General features: G+C 41.9%; 1 protein-coding gene across 1 annotated transcript in view; it reads right to left on the reverse strand.

Moving 5' to 3' along the window:
• Positions 1-9: 9 nt before the first annotated feature.
• Positions 10-14,928, reverse strand: part of LOC117452173 (whirlin-like) — a 40,206-nt gene continuing 25,287 nt past the window's right edge. The window contains exons 5-8 of the mRNA XM_071204258.1: positions 12,765-13,464; positions 12,235-12,407; positions 5,394-5,519; positions 10-618 (exon numbers count right to left, since the gene is read on the reverse strand). Of these exons, the coding sequence (XP_071060359.1) occupies positions 10-618; positions 5,394-5,519; positions 12,235-12,407; positions 12,765-13,464 (1,608 nt within the window). The remainder of the gene's footprint in view (positions 619-5,393; positions 5,520-12,234; positions 12,408-12,764; positions 13,465-14,928) is intronic.

Here is a 14,928-nt window from a genome sequence, read left to right on the forward strand (position 1 = left end):
CGGTCAGGACTACAGGTTGGAGCAGCAGGTGTGATGAGGGAGGGGGCAGGGGGAGGGACATGGGGAGGGGCGAGGGTGATAGATGAGGGGATTGCATGGGAGATGCAGCTTTTGAAGAATTAGCTGACTTTGCAAAGTAGGAGGACTTCTCATAGGAGCTAGATCTGTAAGCCATCCTGACAGATGCCTCTGAGGGCTGCCGGGGGGGCAGGAGGCCGGGGCAGGTGTGGGGTCCTGAGCTGTGCCAGCTGCAGGCCGCATGCTGGTGGAAGGGATGAGCGAAGTTGGAGTGGTTGTATTGTTCAGGGTCAGATATTTGAAGGGAACTCTGGAATGTGTGATTAAGTGCATTGAGGGAAGCGTGGTGGCTGGCAGCAGCACAGGGTGTTGGGCAGAGGGGGGCAAAGACTGCTGGGTGCTGGGGAGGGATTTGAGGGACTTGTGGAGGCAGTCCTGGAGCAGCCGTATTGGGCCAGTGAGAAGGGGGCTGGAGCTGAGCTGCCCCCGGCGGGCTGGAGGCTTCCTGCTGGGCTCCTTGTCCCTGGACAGCCTGCTGTGAGCCTGGGGGGAGGCATCTCTTGATAGTGTGGGAGATTCACCTGAAGCACTCTTTTCAGCCTGTCAATGAAAAAAGCTCCTCTATGAGTTTGAAAGCTAACAAAATGAACAAGGCTTATACAGATTACTGGTTCATTTAGTGACAGCTGTGGTTGCAGACTTTTCCTCTCAAAATGAAATGAGAGGATTAAGAGACTGGAAGCTAGGAAACCGCTGGCCTGGCTCTGTCCAAAGTTGAACAACTCCAAATACTCACAGCTCTAAAGCATTCAAGAAGACACATTCTGCTGATGTTCAGGTTCATATCAGTATGTAGTGTCTCCCCTGGGACATGTCTCCATGCTTTAATGTTCAGAAAGCTCTTTATCTTTCTCCTACTGCCTTTGCTGCAGCACCTCTTTTCACCCTCCGTCTGAAACCAGAGCCCACTCAGCTCTGATTGGTTAGTGGACGGCTCTGTCGTGATACAATACATCCTTAATGACCACCTCCTGGGCCTTCCTTAATCTTGTTGCATTGATCTATCATGTCCTCTGAAAATATAGTAATACTGTGGTGTGAGGCATTATATGTTGATTTGCAATCTTTGTCTTTATTAGGATCCCCATTAGCACTAGCATGAGCATTGGCTATTCTTCCTGGGGTCCTCACACACACAAAACATACATACACACACATACAACACATTAAAACAAAACAGCTCATAATTTCATGCAATTTACAGTGAAATGAAAAACTAAAATGGTCATCCAATTTCGCCATCCTAAGGCCAAACAAAAAAATACAAATAAGTGTACATAATAATATAGACACACCCACAGGCACAGTTCAAATACTTTATAATACTGAATAATTTTTAGCAACCTTTTGAATGTACTTGAGAATTCCTGAATGATGTGAACCGGTAAAGAGTTCCAGCTGATCATGGCCTGCTGTTTTCTGTCCCATAGATTTGGGTAATACAAACCTTCCTTCTATTGTATGTCGTGTTTGATAGTTATGTTGTGCATATTGCGCTATAAACCTTTGTGATAATATCTGGTGGTGAGTCACTGTAATATTTCTGACAAATTAATAAAATATAAGTTGACCTCTGTCTGACAGTTAACCATTTCAGTCTCCAGCATTTCAGTGACTCTGGTTCTGTAGGAGCACTGCAGTGCACATCGTGCTGCCTTATTTTGTGCTACTTGTAGTTTGTTTAATATTTTTCAGCAGCACTAGACCATATAACCAAACAATAATCAAGCTGCGACAGAACCAAAGCATCCAAACTTGTCTACTGACATATGGCAAATATTTTACAATTTTTTACAAGTGACACACCCCTTCCCATTTTACATACAACATTATCAATTTGTTTAGACCAAGATAATTTATGATCCAGGGTTATACCTAGCAATTTGTCTCCTTGACCTGTTCAATTTCAATATGGTTTAAATGTAGTTGCAATTTTGGTTCACCTTTTAACTGATGATTTGATCCTATTAATAAGATTTTGTTTTTCCGCATTAAGTACAACTTATTATTTATGACCCACTCTGATATCAGTAGATCTTTATTCACAACATTTGTCAACTCTCTTGTATTGATGCTGCATATATTGTTCAGTCATCTGCATAGATTACAATTTAGCTTTTTCTAACACTAATGGTAGGTCATTTGTGAAAATAGAAAATAAAAGTGGTCCAAAAATACCTGAGGTACTCCACAAGTGACTGTCTTAATCTTTGAAGACTTCCATTAAGAAAAATGACTTTGATTTGTCAGGTAACTTTCTAACTACATCAGTGTATCAAAATTAAAACCATATTGTTCCAGGGTGTAACAGCAAAGAATAGTCAATGACATCAAAAGCAGAACTAAAATCAAGTAGTATTGGACCTACTAACTTCCTATTATCTAGTTCGCCCTTCTGTCATTTGTCACAGCGGTGCATGTCGAATGGCCAAGGTTGCGGTCGAATAGTCCAAAAATCAGCTCCTAAGTTCTAACCCTATCGTCTATCCCTTGACCTCTGAGTGAAACGTGACGGGGTTAAGGGATAGTGGATAGGAGAATTCAAAAGGACTTAGGAGAAGAGACTGCGGTACTTTAGAGAATCCGAATGCACTTTCAGTTTCCGACGTGTTTATGATGCGCCAGCGGACGTCCTGAATGTGCGTCTGCTGCTGTGGGGAAACCATGGAAACTACAGTTTTCTATACAGCGGACTACAAACATGGATGCTCAGTAAGAACGAGGGACTACTGTAAACTCACCTAGAGACTCTGCACCGTGCTCTGATGCTGCTTTGCTTTATGAACGTGGACAACAGAGAAACATATTCTTCAGGACCAAAGTTGGAATTGAAAAAAAAAGGTTGATTAGACGAGCTTCCCGGTAGCTCCCAAACATTTTGAGATAATAGTCATTGTATGAAATAGATTCATGGTAATGCCTCGCAACACCAGATCTAATTAATACATCAAAATAAAAAATTTGCAGGAATTAACAACAATAGAGACAGTTAAAATTGGTCTATATTCAAAATCTAATAAACCTTTACATTTTTGGATTCTTGCACCACATTCCTGCATCGTTTCTGAACATCTTTATTACCACTGGATTTAGTTAACGACCAACAGGTGTGTTCAAAGATCAAAGCATTTCCACGGTAACGCCCTGCCAGTGAACGAGAGACAGCCTGTCAGAGAATGTATTGACAATATTGTGCTGCATTATTGCTTCTAAGTAAAAAACTGTAACTCCAATCAGCTAAGTATCCTAGCCAGAGTATTCAGGATACCAGATGAACACCTGATGACTCTTGTGTTTGCTATATGCTTAAGTCAGTTTGATTAAATGAGCATATCGGTAAGGCCTTGACAAATCTCCAAATGATATGAAGAGTGAAAATGTGGCCAGCCGAGCAATAGTTGGAAAAAAACCTCTTGAGATTTGACAGCTCCTCTAGCCGTGATTTCACCACTCTAAGTCTTAACCAGCTCTCCATACACACCCCTTATAAAATGTGAAATAGTGTGACATTTTCGCAAAACGTGAACTGCGACTACGTGAGAACCGTACTAGCTATCAAAAAAATCCAGTTAGTCTAATAAAGTCCATATTCTCGAGAACCTTTTAAACTTATATTATTTTTGTTCTACGTTAAGGTATGCGGAATCTGTATGGGGTCAAAGTAGGGTGTTTTTGAGTTCTGTTCAAATGGATTTCCCATGCATTCCTATGGGGCAAATGATCGCAGTTTTAATGCGATTTGCGTGAAAACGGCTAGGCGAATCTTTTATAAAAGACATAGCAACCTGATCCCGGTCATTCCGCACGTGTTGATGTGTTTTTTGTGAGTTTCATGTCAACGCTGCCAGAGGAGTAGCATGACAACATTTGTGGCGGAAGAAGGAGAATAAGATGAGACTAGAAAATGCATTTGCTGGTGAAAATGCTGCAAACTGTGAACATTTGTTGCTGAATTTAGCTGAAAAAGCAGAATATTGTATTAGCTCAATGGTCTCTGTAGCTGCTTTTAGCTACAAAAAACAAGTAAGTGTGTTGCTGAACTTACCGGAGAAATGCAGAAAAGTGAAATGATTTGACTCAAAATTGTTACAGCTCAAATCCATTGCAATGACTTTGTTGAAAACTGGAAAGTGAAATGTTAAATTGGAAGAGGAGACTGTGAAGCTGACCGTTGAGCAGCCCGACCAAGCAAGGAGGCAGAGGCAGAACGTCCAAATACAACCCGGTGTGGGCATTTATTACTCACGGGCACATGACACAGCCTCAATCTCGCTGTTCACGTGAGCACAGTCACCAGCCACAAGGATCTCACACACCCAACAAAGCAGGAAACACAGAGCCTAAATACCCACACTAGTTAACCCAACAAGACACAGGTGAGGGGGGAGGAGACAACACAGGGCACCAGTTGCACACAATCAACAGCAACAGACAAAACGGGAGGGGAAACACTTTCAAACTAAACCACATGTGCAATATTACAAGGTCCGAAGCCGTCAGTCCAGTGACGAAGTTACCTTCATCACAAGGACAAATAGAGAAGAAGCTTAATATTTAAAAGAAAAGGTTTAAAAAAAAAAAGTATAAACAACAACATGTATCGCCTCAATGTCCTGGGGCCTGTATTACGAAGCTGGTTCAACCTAACCTGGATATGTTTGAGTTAGCCGGTTGGCCTAATCCAAAACATACGTGCTCTCGCTAAGCGTCCTACGACGCGGGTTATCAAGTGGATCGCTCAAGCCAGCCGTGTCCTATCTAGTTAGGTGCGCGTTCACATGAAAGGGGTGGTATTTGGAGCATTCGACCAATCACAAACATGGAGAAGCATACTGACAGCGCAGCGTCATAATTCCTGAATGAAAAGTCAACTATAATATTAGACATATGAAGAAGTTAAACTTTAAACATCCATGACTTAAACACTTGATCCAGGATCAAAGCCACAGAGCTGCACCTGCAAGGTGAATACAGCTGGTAACAGAAAAGTGTTTGAATGCGTACATTAACAGGTTTATGATATCACTGCCCCGTCTAAACACGATCTGACTTTAATTACATTTGACTCGAGTGTTTCGTCAACTTATGTGTTGCTTAAAATACTTCTGCATTCAGTATGTGACACTGTGAGTGTTGCACGGCCAGATGAAAATGCAAGCTATTAATCAGATGCTTATGGAACCTATTTTTTTAAAAGGAAATAGCAGTATTCTAATGCTCCGAAATCAAGTTGTTCAAAGACAATAAAGACAATAAGACAATACTGTAAATAAAACAATGGCTTTGAACCCTAAGTCATTGTATAGCTGTCTCACCTGAATTGTGACTATGCGCGGCAAAGGTTGCCGTGTGTTGGCTCCTCCCTCTATAGCCATGCCAAGGGTGTTTGAATTCTTCACCACTCGTACCAAGGTAGCGTTCGGCACTGGTGAGCCACACTGCTGGGACACATAGGGAACACAGGTCACAAGCGACAGCAATTAAGAGCAGGGTCCAACTTCATTTGTCAAATGTGTAAAACCCTTCACCTTTATGCAACATTCAAAAGTTTGTATTATGGATGTGCCTTTTTTTGTACCTTTCAGGAACCAACAATTTTGAAATGCACCACCCAGCTAACTGATGGATGAGATGTTAAAGTGTTTGGACGTCATCCAATCATTCAAAATTACCTTCTTACCTTTTATTTGTGCAACCAGTGCTGCAGTGTAAATTGATTTTATCTCAAAATGTGTGCCATTATCCCTATTTGTACCATTTATGCACCTCACCCCTCATAGCCGTTTTTTTCGGGTTTGATGCCTTTCATACCTGGCTAAAAAAAACGAATTTGCACCTACCCTGAACTTAAATTACCCACTAACCCAGGGGTCGGCAACCCGCGGCCCACGGGCCGCATGCGGCCCTTTAAGCCCCTCTCTGGCTCCCTTGAGTTTAGACAAAAATAAGAAGGAAATAAAATAAAAGTATTTGTAGGACTATTTATATTTTGTTGCATGGTTGAAAATGTTTCGTATCTTGTATTTTGAGGTGATACTGTGACACATAAATAAAAAACAAAACGGTTTTAATTAGGTCAACTAAAATATGCGTCACATCCTGCTACGGTCCCGCGCGAGCGCCTTTTCTTGGAGGCGAATAACCTGACCCCCCGGCTCGATGAGCGAACTATGGATAAATGAAAGAAAAGTACCGGAGGAACACAGGATGTAATTCTGCGTGGACAGAGTTATCTGCTTTCACAGCAAACCATGCTGGTTTACCGGTATGTTTGATATGTAGAGAGAAGTTGTCAACGGTGGTGCAGCCTTTACGTATCGAGGAGGGGAGGAGCAGCTGACGATCTTCAGTCATAATTCAATGGGGTATGTAATTTATTTCAGAAAACACTTTTTGTTATATTCCATGGAATGCTCTTAACGTCCCGATAGCAATGCATATATTAAATGCTTTGACAATAAATACATACAAAAATTAATCTGTGGAAGCCGTAGCGCTGTAAAAGCACGACCAATCATCTGCCTCGGCCCGGCTAAAATAACTGGATGGCCTACCTGCCTGTCAGCCTTCCATCTGTGCACAAACTTATCTCGTGCCCTCATTGGTCATGTGCGCGTTCGTGTGTGTTGGAGGAGGGACTCTGTAAGAAAGTCTGAAGGAAGGGCAGATTTTTTCCGGTTGTGTATTTGCAAATTCTAGCGCACTCGATCTGGTTTCTCCATTCTTACCTACCCTACCTTTAACTCTTGTTAGGGTGCAGCTATATGTTTTATTTATTTCAAAGTGGGCCCATTTTAATAATTTTTTTTTCCCTTCAAATGTGCAGAGGACTCCCCAAGTGCTGTGTTTAATTTATTTTAAAGTAGGCCTATGTATTATTTTTAATTCTCCTTATAAGAGTTCTTTGTTTCTTATTAGAGGTTAACAGTTTTATCATGTAATAAATAGCATAATAAATGCGAAAAACTGTCTGATATAACAATAAAAAACTATGAAATATGTTTGCGGCTCCAGACAAAAAGATGTTTTGGAAAAAGGAGCAAAATGGCTCTTTTGGTCAAAAAGGTTGCAGACCCCTGCACTAAACTAATGTAAGCATTTTTTCCTTTGATGCTTTGACTTGAAATGATGCTGCTTAAAACCCCCACAATATCAGTGTCTTATGAGGAAATAGGGAACAGGTATACGTGTGTTGATGGTCAGGATGCTGAAGGCAGAAAAACTGTGAGGACATCTGGTGGGCAGGTGGGATATGACGGTCCATGGATATCTATAGAACAAGATACGCTAACTCTTCAGAAAAGCAGCATTGCACAACATTTGTGTCCTGGACTGGCACCTTGTCTGTCTGTATAATGCTATGGCTGGGATATAATAATATAATAATAATAATAATAATAATATAATAAGTTTATTTATTATAGCACCTTTCACAGAAATAGATTTCAGAAAGTGCTTCAAGAAGTAAGAACAAAAGTAAAAATGAAGACCACAGAAACATAAATACATTAACCAAATGAGTCATAAAATGTAAGGTCAACATATAAACAAACACAGAGCATGTGGAATCCTGAAAGGAACAAACATAATAAAAGAACACATCACACACATTTCAAATAGAAACAAAGTAAATCTAAAAAAATCTTTTTTAAAAGCTTCTACAGAGACTGCAGAGCAGATGACTATAGGGAGAGCGTTCCACAGTGTTGGAGCACGACCTGAAAGGCACGGTCACCTTTAATTTTTAGACAAGACCGTGGGACAGCCAGTAGGCCCTGGTCTGAAGACCTAAGTGACCTACTGGCGATGTAAGGATGGAGAAGGTCACTTATATATTCCGGTTGCATTTCCACACAGGGCTCTATATGTAATAACCAGAACCTTCAAATCAATTCTAAAACAAGTGGGGAGCCAATGTCAGGATTTTAAAATTGGTGTTATGTGTGTCATCCTGCTTGACCTGGTAACAGTATGGTGGCAGCATTCTGGACCATTTGTAGGCCTTTGAGAGATGACTTGCTGAGACACGTGAAAATGGAGTTACAATAATCCAGCCAGGATGATATAAAAGCATGAATGATCATTTCAAGCTGCGCTAATGACACAACAGACCTGAGCTTTGTAATATTTCTGAGATGGAAAGAGCATGTACGGGTCAGTGATTTAACATGCTGATCCAAATGCATTGCCTGATCAAATGTCACACCATGATTTCATAGATTGGACCAAACAGCTGGGGAAAGGGACCCAAGACTCTATGCAATTTTCGGAGCTATACTGTCTGACGCAATGATGAGAACCTCTATTTTGTCTGCATTACGCTGCAAGAAGTTGTTAGACATCCAGTCCTTATGGCATTTAGACAGTTGTGTAACACAGATAATCTATGAGGATGATCAGGTTAAAAAGAGACAGAGTTGAATATCATCATTGAATATCAACAGTGGTAGGAAATATTACTGAATTTGCTGATAACCTGACGCAAGGGAAGCATATAAGGAAAACAAAATAGGACCCAAAACGGAACCTTGAGGCACACCACAGGTAAGAGCAGCAGTATCAGCAGGACCTATAGACACAGAGAACCATTTCAAGGCACTCCCTGAGACACCACCTGCCTGAGCCTTTCCATCATTATTCTATGATCCAGTGTCAAAAGCTGCGCTAAGGTCCAGCAGCACTAAAACGGAGCATTCACCCCTATCCGAACTTATTTACTTCAAGGCTGGATTATTGTAACTCCTTATTATCAGGGAGTACCAAGAAGTCAGTCAAGTCGCTTCAGCTGATTCAAAATGCTGCGCTCGGGGACTAACCAGAGTTAGGAAAAGGGACCACATTACTCCTGTTCTGGCTGCCTTACACTGGCTCCCTATAGAACACAGGATAGAATTTAAAATTCTTCTTCTCGCCTACAAGCCCTTAATGGGCAGGCGCATCTTACCTTAGAACTCATTATACCCTACTGGCCTACGAGGGCATTGCGTTCCAAGAATGCAGGGTTGTTGGTTGTTCCTAGAGTCTCTAAAAGTACAATGGGAGCCAGAGCCTTTTCTTATCAAGCTCCACATTTGTGGAATCAGCTTCCAGTTTGTGTTCGGGCGGCCAGACCCCTATCCGTTTTAAGAGTGCGCTTAAGACCTTCCTTTTTGATAAAGCTTATAGTTAGGGCTGATTAGATTCAGCCCCTAGTTTTGCTGATATAGGCTTAGTTTGTCGGGGGACATCTTACTTCTTCCTTCTCTCTGTCTATACCTGTGTACTCATGTTCCGATTAACCCAGCTTCCTCAAATGTCTTTCTTTTTGGTGTCTATATACGCCGGAATCCGGAGTCATGGATGATCCTGCGGTCCTGTGTCCTGCATCGCGAGCCCTGGATCTTGAGTCGTGGCTGTGGTCCTGGATCATAAGTCCTGGATGGATATCCTCGTGGATTCATCTTCCTATTATACACACATGCATTTCCAAACATTTGGTCTACCTATGTAGCAAATGTATTATCTCTTCAATTTACACACGGCATCTATTGCACGTCTGTCCGTCCTGGGAGAGGGATCCCTCCTCTGCTGCTCTCCCTGAGGTTTCTCCCATGTTCCCTTTAAACTGTGGGTTTTCTCCGGAAGTTTTCCTTGTACGATGTGAGGGTCTAAGGACAGAGGGTGTCGTATTGTCATACTGATATTCTGTACACACTGTGAAGACCACTGAGACAAATGTAACATTTGTGATTTTGGGCTATATAAATAAACAGACATCATTATGTCTTTGGAGACTCTAAGGAGAGCAGTTTCAGTGGAATGCTTCTGAGGAAAACCTGATTGGAATTTATCTAAAGTCTTGTGTGCAGTAAAGACAGCAGTAAGCTGTTTGGCAACAACTTTCTCTAACACTTTTGAAATAAAAGGCAGCTTGGATATCGGCCTGTGGTTGTTGTGAACGTTTGGGTCTAGGTTCGTTTTTTTTCAGCACAGGTTGAACTACTGCGTGTTTGTAGTGAGCTGGGACACAACCACATTTCAGGGAACTGTTTATAATGAAGACCAGGCATTGAGGCAAACGGTGAACTTCGAGCTTAGTGGATTTCCACAGTCGCTCTGTCCTACGACATCTTCGCCGGAGACAGCGAATGGTGTCATCCAACCAGGGAGAGGGATTTATGGAGAGGACAGATCGCAGTTTGCATGGAGCCACTTTATCCAAAATTGTGGAGCAATGAGTGTTAAATGATTCAACCAGACAATTAACGTCTGTTTGTGAACACAGTACTGTGCTTGGATCGAAAGCTGCACAAAACCTTTCAGCTCACATATGATTTAAGATGCGGGAGTATTTCAAACTTTTACTGGGTAGATAATCTAAGTTAAAGAACATGTTAAACAAAATACAACTATGGAAGGTAACACCTCGGAATACGCATCGTCAATGAATAAACCAAGCGTAAACCACAAGGTCCAGATGATGCCCCTCTCATGTGTGTGGGAGCAGACACGTGTTGAATAAAGTTAAAAGATTCCGTGACATTAAGAAATCAGCAGCAAAGCCACAAGAGGTATCATCCAAATCACCAACCATAATATCCCTGTCCAACCTTATGATGGAGGATACAAAATCGCTGCATTCAGATATAAAAGAGCTGTTGAAACCAGGTGGTCTGTACATTCAAATACTATAAAACGGGTTAGAATGACCAACTTTGGTTGACTTCAGTTCAAAAGAGGAGAAGACTGCAGTGGTCACCAGGCGACACTGAAAACAGTTCCTGAAAACCACAGCGAGACCCCCACCCCGGCCTGAGGATCTCGGGGTGCAGATTAAAGTGCAACCAGGGGGGCACAGTTCGATAAAAGGGGTGTAATCCATACATTTCTGCCACGTCTCGATCAGAAACAGAAAATCCAAGCCTTTAGAAGTGAACAAATCATTCAATAAGAAGGATTTAGTTAAAATGGAGCAAGCATTCAACAGCGCCATACTGAGGGGCACAGTCATTGTGTATGTCATATGATGCTCTGCTACGCGTTGCATCAGTCTTTGCACACTAAGAAGATAGAGTTTCACTGATGTTCAGCAGAGAGAGGAAAAGAAGACAGTTGCTAAGCATGAAATACATGATATACTCCAATTTGAAACTGTTGAATATTGTTTGCATATGTTTTTTTCTCTTTCTTCACCTGCATCAGAATGTTTACTTTAAATCTTTGAATGATAAAACTCTTCTCTAGGTTTTCCCCCTCCCATATGTCTTCAGGCCTGCTAGTTGAAATAGCACGTGTAAATAGTTCTTATGAGTTTCTTTAAACCTACTTAAAGACCCAAATGTAGTTTGAAAGTAATTTTCACAAATATTCTGCTGTTTTAGTCATTCAACTTCTCATGATACATAACATACTTCCAATCATCAGAAAAGCCTTGACATGCCTACAACCATTTTAAGATGAATGATAATGCAGCAGTTATAGAGTGCGAACAAAAGGTGCTGTGTTTTTCAGGACAAGGTCAACCTGACAGATCCTGTGACGGAGAGAAAGGACAGCGCCGCCCAGAGACCGACGCTGAGGCTTCTAATGAAGTCAGCTCCAAAATATTACTGTGCAATTGTTTGTGTTTGGAAAGTGGAGTTCAAACATGAGTACCAGACATCTCTTTTATGATCTGCTTATTGTTTTTGATTTAGTATTTATTTTGTAATCTGTACTTGCATGCCCCAACTGGAATGAGATAAAACTATGATTTGTTCAGTTACATTTTTGTATACATTTAAATGAAAATGTTTCCACATGTCGCACTATAAATGTTATAACTCTTGCTTTGGTGGCCAACAAGACAATCTAAGTCTGTGAATAGTGGTCAGGACCTGCTTTTGAGAACTTCATATCTTAAATCTTAAAATGTTACAATGACAAGAAAACAAATTTGAACAAACATTACACAAACAATACATTATTGAAAGCTTGTCTAACGCTGACATTAGTGATGTACCTCTCCTTGTATGCAGATGGCTTCAGATGTGTGTCTGTTTGAGTCGATTGAATCGAGGCAACAGGAGTACTGTTGAACAGAGCTGAAGTCACACATTCTTAACACATTGAGTTTAACAGGACAATCTGGATAAGAACAAACTAAACATCCAGCAACTTCTTGAAGGGATTATTTACCTGTCTGGTTCCTGGAGGGGGGGCATGGGCCCCTGGCTTTTCTAGATGGCCCTGTGGGTTCTTGCTGGGCCGAGGGCTGCCGTCCTTACTGAGGCCCCCTGCCTCGGCTATATCCACCCCACTGTCCTCACTCAGAGTCTGGCCACTGTCTGACAGCTGGGAGTGAGTGGCCCCTGGATGAGGCCCCACAGAGTTAGTCAGTCCACACATGCCGCGGTTCTGCTGTTACCTCAGAACCACACAGAACCATTATTCAACAAAGACATGCTATCTATCTCATATATAAATATTATATATAAATATGTATTTCCAACATTTTAATATGATTTGATGACACTTGTATTAGTATATTATAGTATAGTATTTTTTCCATAACGGATTGTATATACTGTATAGAAAATATTCTAAAATATATATACATAACAAAATCACAAAGGCAATGTTGTTTATAGGTATTTGTAACAAATAATAATTTCTCGCCCATGTAGAGAAGGTCTCTGCAAAGGGAAACCAAACACTCATACGTGTACCTCTTTGCTGTGTCCGGCAGTCTGCAGACAGCCAGTTCATGTCGGTCAGGATGACTTTGTGGGTGAGGGCAGGGGAGCAGGGCCGGTCAGGACTACAGGTTGGAGCAGCAGGTGTGATGAGGGAGGGGCAGGGGGAGGGACATGGGGAGGGGCGAGGTGATAGATGAGGGGATTGCATGGGAGATGCAGCTTTTGAAGAATTAGCTGACTTTGCAAAGTAGGAGGACTTCTCATAGGAGCTAGATCTGTAAGCCATCCTGACAGATGCCTCTGAGGGCTGCCGGGGGGGCAGGAGGCCGGGGCAGGTGTGGGGTCCTGAGCTGTGCCAGCTGCAGGCCGCATGCTGGTGGAAGGGATGAGCGAAGTTGGAGTGGTTGTATTGTTCAGGGTCAGATATTTGAAGGGAACTCTGGCATGTGTGATTAAGTGCATTGAGGGAAGCGTGGTGGCTGGCAGCAGCACAGGTGTGTTGGGCAGAGGGGGGCAAAGACTGCTGGGTGCTGGGGAGGGATTTGAGGGACTTGTGGAGGCAGTCCTGGAGCAGCCGTATTGGGCCAGTGAGAAGGGGGCTGGAGCTGAGCTGCCCCCGGCGGGCTGGAGGCTTCCTGCTGGGCTCCTTGTCCCTGGACAGCCTGCTGTGAGCCTGGGGGGAGGCATCTCTTGATAGTGTGGGAGATTCACCTGAAGCACTCTTTTCAGCCTGTCAATGAAAAAAGCTCCTCTATGAGTTTGAAAGCTAACAAAATGAACAAGGCTTATACAGATTACTGGTTCATTTAGTGACAGCTGTGGTTGCAGACTTTTCCTCTCAAAATGAAATGAGAGGATTAAGAGACTGGAAGCTAGGAAACCGCTGGCCTGGCTCTGTCCAAAGTTGAACAACTCCAAATACTCACAGCTCTAAAGCATTCAAGAAGACACATTCTGCTGATGTTCAGGTTCATATCAGTATGTAGTGTCTCCCCTGGGACATGTCTCCATGCTTTAATGTTCAGAAAGCTCTTTATCTTTCTCCTACTGCCTTTGCTGCAGCACCTCTTTTCACCCTCCGTCTGAAACCAGAGCCCACTCAGCTCTGATTGGTTAGTGGACGGCTCTGTCGTGATACAATACATCCTTAATTGACCACCTCCTGGGCCTTCCTTAATCTTGTTGCATTGATCTATCATGTCCTCTGAAAATATAGTAATACTGTGGTGTGAGGCATTATATGTTGATTTGCAATCTTTGTCTTTATTAGGATCCCCATTAGCACTAGCATGAGCATTGGCTATTCTTCCTGGGGTCCTCACACACACAAAACATACATACACACACATACAACACATTTAAAACAAAACAGCTCATAATTTCATGCAATTTACAGTGAAATGAAAACTAAAAATGTTGGTCATCCAATTTTCGCCATCCTAAGGCCAAACAAAAAAATACAAATAAGTGTACATAATAATATAGACACACCCGCAGGCACAGTTAAATGTTACTTTATAATACTGAGATAATTTGTTAGCAACCTTTTGAATTGTACTTGAGAATGTTCCTGAATGATGTGAACTGGTAAAGAGTTCCAGCTGATCACGGCCTGGGCTGTTTTCTGTCCCATAGATTTGGGTAATACAAACCTTCCTTCTATTGCATGTCGTGTTTGATAGTTATGTTGAGCATATTGCGCTATAAACCTTTGTGATAATCTGGTGGGCGAGTCACTGTAATACTTCTGACCAAATGTAACAAAATATAAGCTGACCTCTGTCTGACAGTTAACCATTTCAGTTCTCCAGCATTCCAGTGACTCTGGTTCTGCAGGAGCTCTGCAGTGCACGTCGTGCTGCCTTATTTTGTGCTACTTTTAGTTTGTTTAAGTATTTTTCTGCAGCACTAGACCAAATAACCAAACAATAATCAAGCTGCGACAGAACCAAAGCATCCAGAACTTGTCTACTGACATCTATTGGCCAATATTTTACAATTATTTTTACAAGTGACACACCCCTTCCCATTTTACATACAACATTATCAATTTGTTTAGAGTTTACCGAGATAATTTATGATCCAGGGTTATACCTAGCAATGTTGTCTCCTTGACCTGTTCAATTTCAATATGGTTTAAATGTAGTTGCAATTTTGGTTCACCTTTTAACTGATGATTTTATCCTATTAATAA

Source organism: Pseudochaenichthys georgianus, chromosome 9 (genome assembly GCF_902827115.2).
Source record: "Pseudochaenichthys georgianus chromosome 9, fPseGeo1.2, whole genome shotgun sequence".
NCBI lineage: Eukaryota > Metazoa > Chordata > Actinopteri > Perciformes > Channichthyidae > Pseudochaenichthys > Pseudochaenichthys georgianus.